This window comes from Vipera ursinii (genome assembly GCF_947247035.1).
Source record: "Vipera ursinii genome assembly, chromosome: 11".
NCBI classification, from domain to species: domain Eukaryota; kingdom Metazoa; phylum Chordata; class Lepidosauria; order Squamata; family Viperidae; genus Vipera; species Vipera ursinii.
In genome coordinates this window covers 16,062,674-16,080,906 of record NC_139524.1, presented here as the reverse complement: position 1 = coordinate 16,080,906, position 18,233 = coordinate 16,062,674, and the positions used below count along the sequence as shown (strand labels likewise).

General features: G+C 44.7%; 1 protein-coding gene across 1 annotated transcript; it reads right to left on the bottom strand.

Moving 5' to 3' along the window:
- Nucleotides 1–1,454: 1,454 nt before the first annotated feature.
- On the bottom strand, nucleotides 1,455–13,486 carry OAZ2 (ornithine decarboxylase antizyme 2). The gene is given in 6 exon segments (XM_083371434.1): nucleotides 1,455–2,612; nucleotides 3,753–3,838; nucleotides 5,202–5,377; nucleotides 6,605–6,685; nucleotides 6,687–6,762; nucleotides 13,345–13,486. Coding segments are annotated over 6 exon segments (576 nt in total). The 5' UTR covers nucleotides 13,365–13,486; the 3' UTR covers nucleotides 1,455–2,475.
- Between the last annotated feature and the right edge of the window lie 4,747 nt (nucleotides 13,487–18,233).

The window sequence follows — 18,233 nt, the reverse complement described above, 5'->3', positions numbered from 1 at the left end:
CAAAAAGGCTTTTGAATCAAGACACTACAGGATATTTTATTGGCCCATCTAATATCAACTGCAAGGAAGTCATAACAAGCTGGGAATATTCATGAGTAACAATCCTATTCTGCAAACTCGGTATCATTATGGCTAAAACGTAAATTTAACCAAAGTCCAACTAAATGAGCCTTTTTTTTCTACATTCAGGGTATACTAACAATTTGGTAGTACTAGGGAATATTTTTATTCTCTTCCAAATATTTATTCTCTTCCTAAATAGAACAAGCTCATTTGTAAATGTAACAACAGAGGAATGAATTTTGAATTTTTCCCTTTTCCTCAAAAATTGCATTTTGAATAGCCCTTGATCAAAGAGACTGAATTTTATTGGACTGATGTTTCCTGGGTTCGATAGAAATGTCTTTAAATTTGATTTTGTCCCTCTAGATCTTTCTGGTAACTCGGATGACAGGAACTACATGTTCTTGTAACACATAAAAGCAAAAAAAGAAAAAAATGGGAACATTATGAAGCTTGAATTTAAAAAGCCACATTTCTTTTGTATAGGCTAGAAATCTGGAAAAACAATAGGCACAAATATCTTAAAAGATTAAGGGGCCAATGTAGTTTAGGATCTAGCTGGCCTATGCTTGTTTCCGCAAACGGCAGTCATACTATACTGTTGGTTTTAAGTATCGCTCAACCAAAGACGACCAAGCACAGCCAGGAAGGCAAGCAGAATTCATCTCGAAAGAGTAGGCTTCATTCCAAGATGTCCTAATTTGCAAGGGCAATATATTCAAGAATTGTCTAAATTCCGTTTAAGAAATATAAATAGCCTCATCAGTCTAGGTTATAAAAAGGCGTGGTGAATGTAGAAGCCAACTTTGTGTAACAGGTGGTAGTCTGTCCAACTGGCGTATAGTTGTTGGGTCAATGAGTTGTTGGGTTTCCACATGTCACATTGGACTGGACAGTGCAGATTGAATTGCTTATCAACCAGGTAACCCTAAATGATAAACCTATACGAAGGAATATCTTCCATCTATTTTTCCTTCCATTATCAATAGGTTACACCAATAAATTTTCAGGTTTTGGCTAATATTAAAAGCCTATAGTTGTGAGATCCAGCATTTTACAAGCAAAAATTGAGAGAATACAGATACTTTTATCTCCATGGTATCAATCATATGTTGTTCCCTCCCTTCCCCCCCCCAAAAAGCGGCCAAAGACATACCCCCCTCCAACCAGCAAGGCTGATTGCTGCCCTAAGATGCATTAAGGCAAATCAAGACACTCACAGCCAATAACTGAATACTAAGCAGAATTTCCTCCAAAGAGACAGCTTATCGTGCACCCGTAGGTTTTTTTAGAGTTTCCCTTCTGTGATAGCCAGATGGCTCCCATTTTGCACAAGAGAAATGCCTGAGAAGTGTAAAAGTGCGTTGGATAATATAAGTAAATAGACAAGAACAGTTTTAGAATTGTATATTGTGAACGAAGTTTGAAGGAACTGGCTTGTTTTAAGGAAAAGTAAGCACGATAGCAGTCATCTAATATTCCCGAGGGGGGGGGGTGGCATTCGAAGGAAGGATGAGGACATGAAATATCAATTACAAGAACTACTTTTAGGTAAAGTTTCCAAATGCATTTTGAAGGCGGCGTAGGACTGAAGTCTAATCAAGTGAGTGACAAAATCAAGTGGCCAGTGACGATTCCAGAATCCGTAAGACTTCGATGTGGGCCAGACATTCTTCCAAAGAAAGAGAAAGCTTGATTTGACTTGATTCTTTCTCCAATTCCCCACCTGATTCCATAGAAGAACACAAGACTGCCCTGATCCTTTCGAAGCAAGGCCAGCTTCACACCTTTCTTTCACTTCCCCCCCACCCCCCACTTCTAAATGAAGCTGCACTAGAGTTAATACTAACCTAATAAAGCCAGAAAGAGGATAAGAGCTTGTCAGGGCCCCAGAATATTGATTAACCCAGTGGTGCAAATCATCTATTTGCAAAAAAAAAAAAAAAAAAAAAAGCAAAGCTATCCTCATATTTCCACGCTCAAAACATCCCCCTGCTTAAGAGTCTGAGTGAACATATAAATATGCATTTAAAATGAAAGCCAAATATCCAAACTTAATAGGTAGCCCAACATGTATGTAACAAGTAACAGGCTTCTCCCTCTCTCCGTCTGTGGGCTCCACAGCCACCGTCTGGCTGGAGGGGATGTCTTCACCAGGCTTAACAGCGGGCCCCAGAGCTCCCATTTACCTTCCATTTACTATTGTGCAATTACATGTGCAGACTTTATATTATTCGCTGGGTAACACATTTCAATGGAAAAGTCAACTCAGAAGATATACAGGTCACTCTAACAATAAGAAATGCCGTTTCAGTCCAGAAGAATTTTGTTTTCCCTTTGCTCAGAAGAGGCATTTTAGCCCCCTCTCGTCCTCGAAGCATGTCCAGGCCCCACTGAAACGCTGCACTAGGTCTAATCATCATCATCATCAGAAGAGACCTGATCCAGGGGGTATACCATGAACAACACATCTGGCCGTGATGGGACACAAGGATGACCAGGCCTCACAATTTCAAAACCCAGAAAACTGAACGTCTTCAGTAACGGAGCTGCAAAGAAAATGAACAAGATCAGATTGATACGTAGGCCGCTTTTATACCTAAAGCAAATGCTCTGATTTTCTGTATACGTAGGAAAGGGGTAGGCAACCTTGCCTCTCTTATTTTATTTATTTATTTATTTATTAAATTTATATACCGCCCTTTTCCCGGAGGACTCAGGGCGGTGAACAGGGCATATAAATATTATGACTGGTGGACTTCAACTCCCAGAATTCCTGAGCCAGCATGGCTCAGCTTGGAAACCTCTCCCTTTCCCCTCAGTGTGGCTGGCTCAGGAATTCTGGGAGTCGAAGTCCACGAGTCACAAAAGAGCCAAGGTGGCCTACCCCTGATATAGGGCATAACTGAATTGTTCCATTCTGCTGAGGTTTCTGAGACAAGCCCCTTGAATACAGGTAGCCCTTGAATTGTGACAGTTGAGCCCAAAATTTCAGCTGCTAAGTGAGACATCTGTTAACAGTTTTGCCTACTTTTACGACCTTTCTTGACACGGTTGTTAAGCAAATCACTGCAGCTGTTAGTCCCGCGATCGTTAAATGAATCTGGCTTCCCACGTTGACTTTGCCTCTCAAGAAGGTTGCAAAAGGGGATCACGTGACCTTGGGACACTGCGACTGTCACAAATGTGAGTCAGTTGCCGAATTTTGATCACGGGACCACGGGGATGCTGCAAAGGCCGTTAAGTCTGAAAAATGGTCCTCAGTCACTTTTTTCAATGCCGCCGTAACTTCGGTCACTAAATGAGCTGTTGTAAGTCAAGGACTACCTGTACGCTATCCAATCAATCAATCCATCAAAGTTACATTACAAAGTTGAGTTTGTTCTGCTCGTGATGAAGGCTGCAAATGGCCCAAACCATGCACAGCACATCAAGACAGCTGAATACTGCTTGTTCTTGTCATTCGGCAGACATTCCAACCTGGAAATCCGACCCGATCTCAGAAACTGACAGGGAGAGAAAATTGTGCCAGCAATTTAGGTATCTACTGGTAGCAATTATACCTGAATCGTTACTCAACTGGAAGGAGAAAAGCTCACACCCACAAAGTGCCCTGAATGAGGCCAGCTTTGCTGCCAAGCAGGTTTTGGGGGTTATTTTGCACAAAAGGAAGGGGTGAAAGCACTTACCTCTGTCTTCTCTGCTTTTTCGAAAGCAAATGAAGACATAACTTGCTTTCATTTTCTCTTCAGCAAATTCTAACAGCGCTAATAATCTGGCAGGTGGGGAGAAAACAGAAGGTTACACTCAGCTCATCCCCGTGTGGTGTTCGGCACAGATACTTGGGCAAGAAAGAGTGCGCCAAAGAAAACGGGCTGCCCAGAATTTGGGGAGGGAAAGGGAAGGGGGTGGGTCAAGACGCTAACCAAGCATTGTTTTCTGAGTGGTCATCCTTCCAACGTAGGTAAAATGAGGACCCAGATTGTTGGGGGCAATAAGCTGACTTTGTAATAATGCCACTTGGGTGTGTGTGTGTGAAAGCCCTAATAAGCAGGCATATACATAGAATGAAGGCTACTGCTAAGCTTGTAAGCCGCCCTGAGTCTTCGGAGAAGGGCGGGATATAAATGGAATTAAAATAAAAAAATAAATAAAATTTGCCCAGCAGGAGAGCACAGCTGTGTAAAACAAAGGAAATGGGGACAAAATAACACCAGCAGAGTCGGAAGGGACCTTAGAGGTCTTCTAGTCCAACCCGCTGCTCAGGCAGGAAGCATTTCAAGTGCTGAGGCCCGGATTTAAAGTTTGGAAAAATTAACCAATTTCCTTTGAACACCAGGAGACTGTTATTCCAAGAGACTTCGTATGGAAGCTGCGTGCTGGGGGAGGCTGGGTGGTGTTTTGCTACTTCAGAGCACCCAGCTCACAGGCAGCGAGTGGGCTATGAGGTCTTATATATATAATGCATAACTTTTTTGCAGCTAGAGTTAAACAAATACTAAGCTGTAACAACCCTCTGTACTGCACGGGTTAGGGAACAAGTGTCACATTGCAGATGGTTTTCGAGTTACCTCTTTAATAATAGCCTTATAAAAATTGCCTGGCACAGAGCAAGCCGCTCTTCTTGATTGGTCAAGGGTATCTCGCATACCGATCGAGCAAGTAGCGGATCCACGTGCTTTTAATCGGAGGTGGAAAAAGCAGCAGCGATTTTAACTTAGAAGGGATTTTGTTAACATCCATTTTAATTATATCTTCCAAGCTGCTTATTTTAGCTGGCTATAATTAATCAGTTATGCAATTGTACTTAAAGCATTTCGACAGGGGAAATGCAGCGACCAAAGAATTGTGGCAAAAGGAAAGAATTAAACTGGCTGAAGCATTTTTATAAATGGAAGACTCAGGCCAGCTTAATCCAAAGGGAAAATGTAACAGCATGAGCTTCTTTGGACTGCAGATCGGTATGCATCGGCAGGACTGATGCTTCCCCCTCCACCACCCCCACACACCCTATCTTCAAAATACTAGGAGCTTAAAGAGAGATAAATCTATGCCCAGCAACTTGTAGAAGTCAGGAGCGTACAACCTGTTCCCACGGGTGACTGTGTTCCTTGGGGTGTAATCTGTGCGTGTCTTACCCTTCTTTGCTCCCATCAGCTAATAAGCCATCAGGAATTTCCACAAAAAGACTCTGATTGGATAGCACTGCATCCCAGGAGGAGGTCTTTACTTCCGTCACTTTGTACTGGAAGTGGACAATGTGTGGTTTCCCATCGTGCACTGGAAGATCTTGGTTAACAGTGAGCTTCTCATCCTTGTTAAGAAAGGGGGAAGGGAGGAAAACATTTTTTCAAGGGTTGTTAGAACCACAGGAAGGACAAGCAAACAGCAGTAAGTTCCCCAATTGCTCATTGTTATGGGAACCGACACCAACCCCGTGCTTCTGCTTTTTTAAAAAAAAAAAATCACAGAAGCTTCAACCCGCTGGACTCAATGACCCAACCGAGTACATTTCATAAATCAAAAGTCTCATCTCCTGAGCAATAGGCACCCCGATTCCTTCAGAGAAATTGCACAAAATTCGCACGTTTTCAAAAACGGATTATGCTAACAGAAACGGCCTTAGAAAAACTAGCCTTGGCAGCCACAGAATTTGTGTAGATATATTACAATAGCTGTTCCATCTTACGCTTTATGCAAGACAGGAATTGGGAACCGCCTGTAAAGCAGCTTTAGAAAAACAAGGGGGGGGAAAAAAACAAACCCCTGGCTTTTGCATACTTTTGATTCTACCAATCCGGAATACTACCCGCTTCTAAGAATCCAGAATACTACTATCCATCTCTAAGCCTCGTACCAATGTTCCTTTCGATGGGCTAACCACGTCTTGTGGGTGTAGCAGCTTATTGATGCTTCAGGATCAGTAAAGACCCTTTTCTCCTCGCTAAACACGAGAGGAAACGTCTCTAATGCCTATAAAGTTGTTCTACACTGCCCAGAAATTTCAACATTGGAAAGTTCTTCATTGGTCCCGTCGTTTTGGCTTCCCGGTTATAAGAGATTTAGGTGCCTCCGATCCAGTATTAGCTTTGTGAGCGTTATGGAAACAGCTCCAGGGGGAAGAAACAGTTGGATGATTACCGAAGATCACCCTAGGGGGGAGAATTGGAAGGCGTACTTGTTTTCTTCTTTTCGTGAACTCAAAAATCTACCTGACCTGACGCAGAGCATCGTTTCGTTATATTTTCTCACAGGTTGGATTCTTTAAAAAAAAAAAGGGGGGGAAGTAACAAAGCAATTAACACCCAGAGGTGCTAGAAAAAGTTTCAGAAGTCACTTATTTAAAAAGGATCTCCAAGGCAACCAACCCCCCAAAGTAATGAGCTTCCAGAAGCAGCAAGCTTGAATTTACAGTGCTGTGAACTGGGGAGGCAGAAATGAAAAATACTCAAAAAAGAGTGTTCTTGGGAGTTTTTATGAAGAAAAAAAAAAAGCTTCTCGTCTGGCAGCAAAAGCCCAGGCGAGGCGGAATCGGGCTCACCTTATATATCAAAGCCGAAAGAGAAGGATCCCTGCTACCCCCTCGCCCACCGGGGATCTTCGTCAGTGGGTGAGGGGCATCAGGAGCACCACAGAGGCCCTGGAACAATGTGCCTGCAGCACGGTAGTTGGGGGCAGTTACTCAAAGGTAAGATACTCCTGGAAGAAAAAGAGCACAAGGTGAGGACCACAAACCCCTGCAAGATCCAAACAAAACTCAAAGAGCACAACAGCCACTATCAAGATAGAGACAGTCTGAACAATCCATTTTTTCTACTGGCCAAATGACCCCAAGAGCAGGATTAAACCACAATGACAAGAGCCCCGAGGCCTTTCAAAGTGGGTGGGGGTGGTTGCGTGTTTCCCAGAAGCAAGCTAAGGCTGTTGTGTTCAACCTTGCAATGTATTATTTTAATATTTAGGCAATGCGCCACCACCCACGTAGCGGCTGCCGAGCAAAGAATGTTTATGCTTTGTGTCCTACATATTGCAGTGTTTTCTCAACCTTGGCCACTTTAAGATGGGTGGACTTCCATTCTCAGGCTGGCTGGGGAATTCTGGGAGTTGAAGTCTGCCCACCTTAAAAGTGGCCAAGGTTGAGAAAGACTGCTGTACAGCATTCATCTCATGCTTTTGATTATCATGTTTTGATTATAGCCTTGTACTGGATTAAGGTGCAATCTCAATCTGGCAGGAAAGACACAATAGGCCACACCCTGTCTCGATCTATTCAACTCCATATCACACCTACACAGGTGCAGCTGGCTGCAATATCCTTTGTACTGGCGTAGAGGCACACACTTTCGGCTCTGCCGAGGTTTTGAAAAAACAGACGCTGTAATTCCCATTTTTCCCAACAGGCCTAGCTATAATGCAAGATGCACAACGTTTCATATTTCATATCTGGGTTTTGTGTGCTATCGTTCTTTTTGCTCAGAGCTAGGAATGTATTGGAAGACATTCTAAGAAGACACCTGCAAACACAGGCTACATTTTCTAAACTTTGTAAACAAAACAAGCAGAATCTGAGATGAAAGGCGCATCAATTTACGGCCTCTTTCTGGTATCGTTTTGTAGTCTCTTTCTGACAGCACCCCACACCAGTTCACACACATGCTGAAGCCAGTTGCGCATAGGACTTGGCTGTTCAAAGCTACAACAGCACTGAAAAATACGACGTATCACCGTTTTTCACAGCAGCCCCACGATGGTGTGATCCAAATTCAGATGCTTGCAAATTGGTTCATATTTATGACCGTTGCATTGTCTCAAGGTCCCCTTTTTGCGACCTTCTGACAAGCAAAGTCAATGGGGAAGCCAGATTCACTTAACAACCGGGTTTATTTATTTATTTATTTATTTATTTATTTAAATTTCTATACCGCCCTATTCCCGAAGGACTCAGGGCGGTTTACAGGGCAGCATAAAATACAATATAAAAGATAATATAAATTAAATTTATTAAGCCCAACAATTAAAACAATGTTTAAAAAGCTAAAACCTCTTCAGTCCAGGCCTGATAGATCGAAAAGCCAGGTTTTCAGGTCCCGCCGAAATGAACGCAAATCGGGGGCGGTCTGGAGTTAACCGGGTTAACCGGGTTACTAACTTATCAACCGCAGCGAATCATTTAGCAGCTGCAGCAAGAAAGGTTGTAAAATGGGGCAAAACTCTCAACCACAAAAATGTTGGGCTCAATGGAGTTGTATACTCTGCTGCCTAAACAGGACACCTGGCTCCTCAAGCCCGTCCTGAGGCTTGAAGCCGGCCTGTTCTTGTACAACAGACTCAGCTACCTTGAAGGGAACACAATTAAAGTAGACAGCAGTACCCAACTGAGTGCTAAATTGGAAGTCAAGCAGCTTGTTCCCAACAACAAAAAAATATCATTTCTTTTTAATCCCAAAATTCGCTCTGCCCATTTATTTAATAAATAAATAAATAAATAGTGACACAAGGCAGCTGCAACCGAGGCTGCTAGGAAGGGAGTTTGCATACATTGACTTGGCCTCGCTCTCTTCATCACCCACATTCACTGCAATAATTGACTGAAAAACAGCTCTTCTGTCAGGCTGGTGTCTGGCGGAGACTGGTAAAGCATAATGCTAGACTATGGTTTTTTTTGTCCACCCCTCCCCACCGTAGCCTCCAATACAGCTGGCAGATGTGCATGTTTTCTCCACTCAACAATACAGCATTATTGTTGCTCAGAGGAAGCTTGAATAATCGAACAGAGCAATGAAAATTAAGATCCCCACCATCAACCCCCAGTAGGAAGCAGTTCATTCTTCCAGATCAAGGCCCTAAAGCAGGGATGTACAACATGGGCAACTTTAAAACTTGTGGATTTCAACTCCCAGAATTTCCCCCAGCCAGTCTTAATGCCACGGTTGGACCTCTCTGATCCATAGACTAATCCCACCATAACTCAACTGGCTAGGATAAAAACCTCTCAGCATGCATCTGATTTCGTTCTGCAACAGCAGCAAGAGTTTGCCAAGTCAATTCCACTGATGATCCGTGAAAGTCGCAGAATTTGTCCCAATACGGGCCGCATCCAGACTCTTGCTTTGCATAGTATTATTTTTTTTAAAAAAAAGAAGTAACACTGCATTTATGCATAATGAAGAGCGAGTTTCCTCATCCTGTTCCTCTCTAAATGAATATGAATGGTAAATTCCCAACTACGGTAGCAAGGTTTCATAATAATAATAATATAAAGTTGGAAGGGACCTTGGAGGTCATCTAGTCCAACCCCCTGCTCAGGCAGGAAACCCTATACCATTTCTCTTCTTAAAAATACTTCTGGAGGCAGGTTGTTCCACTGGTTAATTGTTCTAACTGTCAGGAAGTTTCTCCTTAGTTCTAGGTTGCTTCTCTCCTTGACTAGTTTCCATCCGTTGCTTCTTGTCCTGCTTTCAGGTGCTTTGGAGAATAGCTTGACTCCCTCTTCTTTGTGGCAGCCCCTGAGAGATTGGAAGACTGCTATCATGTCACCCCTCACCCTTCTCTTCATTAAACTACACATACCCAATTCCAGCAACCGTTCCTTATATGTTTTAGCCTCCAGTCCCCCAATCATCATCTTTGTTGCTCTTCTCTGTACCCTTTCTAGAGTCTCGACATCTTTTTTACATCATGGTGACCAAAACTGGATGCAGTATTCCAGGTGTGGCCTTACCAAAGCATATAGCGGTTAAGGCATCAGGCTAGAAATTGGGAGACCAGGAGTTCTAGTTCTGCTTTGGGCACAAAGCCAGCTGGGTGACTTTTGGCCAGTTGCTCTTTCTCAGCCCTGGGAAGGAAGGAGCAAGTAAGGGCAATCCACTTCTGAAAAACCTTGCCAAGAAAATTGCATTGATTTCTCCCAGGCACTCACCAGGAATCGACACTGACTCAAAAGCACCAAAAAAACAAAAAAAAAGCAAAAAAAAAACAAAAAAAAACAGTAGAATAACTGTTGGATGCAAATTCCGGATACTGTGGTTCCAATTAGAGGAGGTACCAAATTGAGAAAAGAGGTGTAAAAATTCTGAATTATCAACACGCTAACCAGCTTCATGCATCATACTGGCTGGCCTATATTTTCCTGTTTTGAATTGAGAACAAAGGTGCAGTCTTTTGAATGTCGAGTGTATAAACTATAAACATTTCCTGGCAGACGCATGCCCAGCGTGGGAAACAGACTGATAAATACAAAGGGTTGTATATAACTCGCTAAACAGAGTGGATGTTAAACTACAAGGCCAAACTTCCTCTACCCTCGCAACTGTATTTGCAAGCAGAGGAAAACCCAAGATAGAGAAAACAAGGATTTTGCAGATAGGGGTAAAAGAAATCTGGTTGTCAAGCAGAGGCTCCAAAGAAAAGCACATTTTACAATGAAAAACACATTTTATAGTTGCTACGCCAAACCTGATGTTTTTTTCAGCCAACATATTAGTAGAAACAAAGTTGGATCTGACACTTTGAAGAGGCAGGGACGCTTGCAAGGAAGTTTATGTGGAGTTTATAAACAGTATCGCTGACCTGATTGGTAGGTCTCTGGGAAGATGGAATTACTTCACCGTTTACGTAACACCAAAGGTCTTAAGTAGATTAAAAAAAAATACCGCCCTGATGAGAGCTTTATGGGTAGGCAGCACCCAAATTTAACCATTAACCACAGCCTCATATTTTGACATTTCGGATAAATTTAGGACCAGGCCCACGAGGGCTTTGGACTTTTATTTTTAAAGTTCACCAATTACTCATGGCCTCGATAAAATAAAGAAGTCCTTCCTTGCAGTAACTGTAAATAAACAGCCTTCCTGTTTTGCAAACCATGAAAGCTTAACTTGCAAAACATTTATGATTAAGATAAAACTTTCACCATCACCACCAACACCCTGTTCCTAAACAGATATTAACATTTTCTTTTGAAAGGGAGCTGCATTTCTGAAAAGCTGTTGCTGAAAGCACTTGAGCGAGTGCCGATCCTTAAATTCAACTTTGAGCTTGAAGACGCTCCTTTCATAAACCTTTAAACTAGCATTTACCACTTCAAATCCTTCAACTCCCACAGACAGAATTCTGCCTTCGTTCAGTAATAATTAGGAATGAAACTGTACGCAGACACAACTTTCCCTCCACTCCCAAAATTGTCTTCAGATAAACACTTCTAGGAAACTTACATGATGCGAGGAAAATATATGCAACACCTTCCAAAAATAATTACTGGCTGCTGTCCAATGCAAACGACTATATAATATAAAACCCCACAAAGTGCGAATTATCATGTTGGAAGAAGGCTAATAATCACCATAGCATGAAACTGCTGTGCTTGCCGGAATCCAAAATACTTCACAAAGCTTCTTTCGACCGCAAATTTTGCAGGAGTGTATAGGGAATAAAACAGACCAGAGGTGTATTTGATCTCTTTCTCCACCTAGGTGACAGCTCGTTTCCATTTGTCCCCAATATAATGGGGACTTTCCATGAAGAGTTTGGTGTGAGTTTGGCCAACTCACTTCTGGGAACAAAAGTAACTGCGTGTACAATCTTGGGTGTAGCTATGGCTGCTTTTATCGGAGGAAAAAGCAGATTGGGGAAAGAGCAATTCTCTCAGAAAACATAGCCAACTTCAAAATACAAGCTTTTATTTCCCTAGCACAAAAGACAGGCTCCTGTATACCAGCTCTTATCCAGGCCAGTATAGGATCCCAACCCTGGGGATTCTTTTTGCATAGTGACACCATATCATCTCAGCCTTCCATCCTTCCGAGGTCGGTAAAATGAGGACCCAGATGATCGGGGGCAATATGTTGACCCTGTAAACCGCTTAGAGAGGGCTGTAAAGCACTGTGAAGCGGTATATAAGTCTAAGCCTTATTCCTATCGCTATCTATCCCATCCTGAGGAAACCTGGTTTCCGTCAAGCCCAAAACAGGGACTTCACTGCTCTTGGGAAGCCCTCCAAAAGCACCTGTCAAGAAAAGACTCGCGCGCCAGTCTTTTTAACTTCCTGGAAGAAAAAAGGGGGACAAGAACCTACTCCCACATCCCAGGCTGAGTCACAATAGACACTCCCATTGTTTTGCCATAAAAACCTTCCCCAATACAGAGAACAAGTTTCTGGACCTCAAGCCAGGTAGTCAAAGGACCCCCTGAGTTCACCTGCCGATGTCCACCGTGGTCACTTTTCGCGCAACCCAACCCTGCTGTCTGGAGCTTCCCCAAAGGGGGTTTCACCCCCCCCCCTCTTTGCCCCAGATGGGTTTCTTTGTTAAGCCAAACCAGGATTTGGCCCCCACCCACCGCCTCCCTTCCAGGAGAACACCTGAGGCTTCCCTGAAAGCCAAGAGACCTGCCTCCCAACCGGTCCCGGAAGCCCTCCCTCCGCTGGCTAGTCTTGCAGCGTTTCCCAACCTTAGGAACTTGAAGATGCGTGGACTTCAACTCCCAGAATTCCCCAGCCAGCATAGCTGGCTGGGGAATTCTGGGAGTTGAAGTCCACGCATCTTCAAGTTCCTAAGGTTGGGAAACGCTGGGCTAGAGGACCCCAGGGGCGGTCTTGCAACCCAGGAAGCCAATGTGTGTGTGTGGGGGGGGGGGAATCCCTGGGCGACCACCCTGGGGGAGGGAAGGAGAGGGGGGGGCACCTAAAGAGCGAAAGCTCTGGAACCCAGGGGTGCAAGGCGGGTGCCGTGCATGCATGCATGCATGCATGGGTGCGTGCAAACGCGGTCCCAGCTGGGGCCGAACACGGGGAGGGGGGGAGCGGCCCCTTTCCCAGGTTCCGGGTCTAAAGAGGTGGAGGGGACCCCCCCCACCCTCTCCAACCCCCCCCCCATGGGCGGTGTGGACGTGCAGAGGAGCAGCAGCGCCGCCCCGCCCCCCCCTCCGGCCTTCTGCTGCTGCTGTTGTTTTTGTTGCCTCTTTTCTCCCCCCCCCACTTTTCTTCCCCCTCTTGGGCTCCGTGCAAAAAGCCCCCTCCCCGGTGTGTGTGTGGGGGGGGGGAACAAAGCCCGAGGGAGGGGCAAGGAGCCCCCTTCAACCCCCCCCGCAGCCCTGCAGCAACCCCCACCCCTTTTGCCCCCGTTCTTTGCAGCCCCCCACCTTTCGCCGCCCTTTCTCTTCCCCTCCCCTCCCGATCCAGGCTTGCTCAGCGTGGGGGGGGCTGCTTGTGGAGCCCCCTCCCCAAAAAGGCTTGGCGGGGGGGGGAAGTAGGCCCGGGCTCGCCCCGCCCCCCCCCCCGCGTACCTGTCCTGGGTGTTTATCATCCTCGGGGGTCGGGGGTCGGCGCTCGCTCGCAGCCCTGGCAGCAGCTCCTCCGTGGCCGAGCGCCCAGCTCCCACCGACAGACCGCGCCGCGAACCGAGCGAGAGCCGATGCCGCCGCCGCCGCCGCCCGCCCCGTTGCTCATTTGCATGGCCACGCCCCCTCGGCCGCCAGGCTGCCTGGGAAACAGGCCGCTCGAAACAAAGACGCGGGGGGGGGAGGGACGCGGCGGGGGGACCCCGGCCGAGACTCCGCCTCCCGAGCCTATGGCGCAGGCGCTGCGGGGAGCGCTGGCGTGGGACGGCACGTGGGGCGTCCTCGGGAAAGTACTGAATCTTCCCTGGGCTGGGCTGGGGGTGTGGGTGTGGGTGTGTACACACGTATACACGTACATAAAAGATGTATATAAGTGTTTATGTGTATATATATATACGTATATATATATATACATACACACACACACACACACACACACACACACACACACACACACACACACATATATATATATATATATATATATATATATATATATATATATATATACACATATATACATACATACATACATACATACATACATATATACAGTGCTTTTTTTGTAAAAGAAAAAGGTGCCGGAACTCACACACGTCATACATACAACCCACCTTGCCTACCCTACAAGGTTCCATACATACATACATACATATACATACATACATACATACATATATATATGTATATGTACAAACATATGTATATATGTTTAAGTATTTGTCAAGGCTTTTTGAATGGACCTTGCTAATTAACTCTTTCATTCCTGTTTTGGCCCGGCTCAGGGCTTATCCACAGGAACTAGTCAACTTATGACAGCTCATTATTTGTGCAAATTATTCAAATTGCTAATAAAGAATATATATATATATATACATACATACATACATATGGATACAGATATATGTATATATATATATATATATATATATATATATATAATAAAGGTAAAGGTTCCCCCGCACATGCGTGCTAGTCGTTTCCGACTCTAGGGGCCGGTGCTCATCTCCGTTTCAAAGCCAAAGAGCCAGCGCTTGTCCAAGGACGTCTCCGTGGTCATGTGGCCGGCATGACTAGACACCAAAGGTGCACGGAACGCTGTTACCTTCCCACCGTAGTGGTCCCTATTTTTCTACTTGCATTTTTACGTGCTTTCGAACTGCTAGGTTGGCAGAAGCTGGGACGAGTAACAGGCGCTCACTCTGTTACGCGGCACTCGGGATTCGACCCGCCAAACTGCCGACCTTCTGATCGACAAGCTCAGCGTCCTAACCCACTGAGCCACCGCGTCCCTTATATATATATATATATATATATATATATATATATATATATACATATATACACACACACATACACACACACACAAAACGTGTATATACATCTGCATGTGTGCATCTGTGTGTTTGTATCAATATATACAGATACAAGCATACACAAAACAACCATCTATGTACATATATGTGTGTGTGTGTGCATTTGATTATATGCACAAACACGAAGCCGAACAAAAGCAGCACAACTCACCAGCTCAGGTCTGGAGCTGGCAGCTGAGACCAGCCCATCCACTCAGAACACACCCCCACCCAATCAGAACACCCCCACCATTCAAAACACACTCCCACCCAATCAGAACACACTTGGTCCCCTACCCAATCAGAGCACACCTCCACAGAACACACCCCCTCTGGCAGTTTAAAAAAGAGGAACAAACAGCCACATGCTTCTCCCAGAAGAAGGAAACAGAAGCCTGATGATGATGGATGGGATTCCATCGAAACGTTGCGCCTACACCTTTAATTCTACGCGGGGAAAAACCCGAAAAACCAAGGATCCACATACAGGCACCCGCGAAAACCTCAGAAAACAAATATCTTACCTCTACGGGGAGGAAATCCACCAGCTAACTAGGACCTACGAAAAACTCGAAGTACGAAGAGCTTCCATTCTGTGTGACCTCACATTCCTACGCAACTGCCGAGATCAAAATTTAATCCCCACATCCTTCCAATTGAAATTCCACTCCAACTCTGCAGCCATCAAACGCATCCTGATAAGAACTGAACTGGCCCTAATCAGAAACGAACTCCACACAAAAAGATTCCTCCTGGACCGAATCAACAGAGACCTCCTCACACTTCACCTCAAACTCAGCAACAAGATCCACCCCACACTTTGGGACAAATTCAAACAAATTGCTGTCTGGAGAGCTGAAACAGAGACTGCCTACAAAACAGACACACACACCAATAAACTCCGAAGACTAAAGGAACGCCAGAAACAAACCCCTCCTCTCCCACAGCAACACATGAAACAAACTGTGCACAACATCTCAGATAGGATTCTCACCAAAGCCGAAACCAACGTCCTGTCTAAAGGATTTAATTTTGCAGTCGCTCCCAAACACATTCCCACGGAAACCATTATATGCGGAGTCGAATCCAGCCTGACCAAAATCAACCCTGATGACGCCAACAAAATCAGACTCGAAGTGACCAACATCCTCTGCACCAGCAAACCACCCAAAAGCAACTTACCCAAAGAGGAACAGACAGCACTACTTAACCTAAAAAATGACACCAGCATAATCATTCTGCCAGCAGACAAAGGCAACGCCACGGTGGTAATGAACTCATCTGACTACCATACCAAATTATCCAACCTACTCCGAGACTCCACATACAAACTCCTCAAGACAGATCCCACCACCTACCTGGAAAAAACCACAAAATCAAAAATAAAAGCCACCCCCATCAGTGAAGAGATCCAGAAAACAATCATTCCCAGAGAAAAATCATCCAGATGTCCTAAGCTCTATGGTCTGCCCAAGATACACAAAGAAGGAACTCCACTCAGACCCATAGTCAGCTCCATAGGCTCACCTCTACAAAATCTAGCCAAATTTCTTGCCAAACAACTACAGCCTTACGCAAATTCCATCACCTCACACGTACAAGATTCATTCCAATTCATAGAGATCATAAGTAAACTAAACTTACAGCCCTGGGACCTACTTGTGAGCTTCGATGTCGTATCCCTCTTCACCCAAGTGCCAATCAAAGAAGCCTTGACAGCTATCCTAAATAAATACAACCCCCCAAAACACATCCTAGATCTGACCAACCACTGCCTATCTAACACATACTTCATCTACAATGGACAAAGATACAAACAAATGGAAGGAGCACCCATGGGATCACCCCTCTCACCTGTCATCGCAAACCTCTACATGGAACACTTTGAAACCCTCGCTCTAGAAAAATCCAACCACAAACCCAAACTCTGGCTCAGATACGTAGATGACACCTTCGTAATCTGGCCACACGGCAAAGAAAAACTGGATGACTTCCTCATACACCTCAATAGCCTACACCCCAAAATACAATTCACCATGGAAACAGAAGCTAACAATCAACTTCCCTTCCTTGATGTCTTAGTCTACAAGAAATCCAACGGCTCCCTAGGACACACTATCTACCATAAAAAAAACACACACAAACCGCTATCTGAACGCACTCTCACACCACCACCCAGCACAGATCAACTCCGTAGCCAAGACACTCATCTCCAGAACAAAACACCTAGCTGACGAACAACACCTAAAAACCGAACTACACACTCTCACTAATGTACTAACAGCCAATGGATTCCAAAGAAATACGATTACCAACTTAATCCGAAGAGAGACACCCACAAAAACCCAAGACAGAGAACAAGAAAATGGCAAAGCCCTCCTCCCATACTTAAAAGGGACCACAGACAGAATCAGCAAGGTCCTCCAAAAACACAACATCAAAACAGCATTCTACACAGACAGAAAAATATCCACCATCCTAAGAAACCCCAAGGACATAATTGGGTTAGAAAACCAAGGAGTATACGAAATCCCATGCACCACCTGCCCCACCACATACATCGGACAGACCAACAGAAGAATAAGTGCACGCATTGAAGAGCACAAAAACTCACTCAGAAAGGGAGAACAAACTTCATCCCTGGTCCAACACTTTGAAGCCACGGGACATGAAATTGATTTTAAAAAAACCAAAACTATTGCCAAAATTGAACATTTTAACAACAGAATAATCAGAGAAGCCATTGAGATAGAAAAACGCCCCCACAGCATGAATAAACGAGATGATACCTCTCGTCTACCAGCCATTTGGAAACCCGCCTTGATTGACAGACGAAGCCCAACCACCAAGAATGATACCAGACCCAAACTCATGATAACATCACATGACATCACCACCACACAACCATTCAAAAAGCAAATCCGAACCCACAACGATAAAGACACACAACCACAAAACAGAAACCTAACTACAGCTGCAACATCAGCCACTTTAAACCCCTCCAAACCACACAATAAGCAAACTGACACCCACTATAAAAACATGGCACCACCACAAACACGAAGCCGAACAAAAGCAGCACAACTCACCAGCTCAGGTCTGGAGCTGGCAGCTGAGACCAGCCCATCCACTCAGAACACACCCCCACCCAATCAGAACACCCCCACCATTCAAAACACACTCCCACCCAATCAGAACACACTTGGTCCCCTACCCAATCAGAGCACACCTCCACAGAACACACCCCCTCTGGCAGTTTAAAAAAGAGGAACAAACAGCCACATGCTTCTCCCAGAAGAAGGAAACAGAAGCCTGATGATGATGGATGGGATTCCATCGAAACGTTGCGCCTACACCTTTAATTCTACGCGGGGAAAAACCCGAAAAACCAAGGATCCACATACAGGCACCCGCGAAAACCTCAGAAAACATATATATATATATATATATATATATATATATATATATATATATATATAT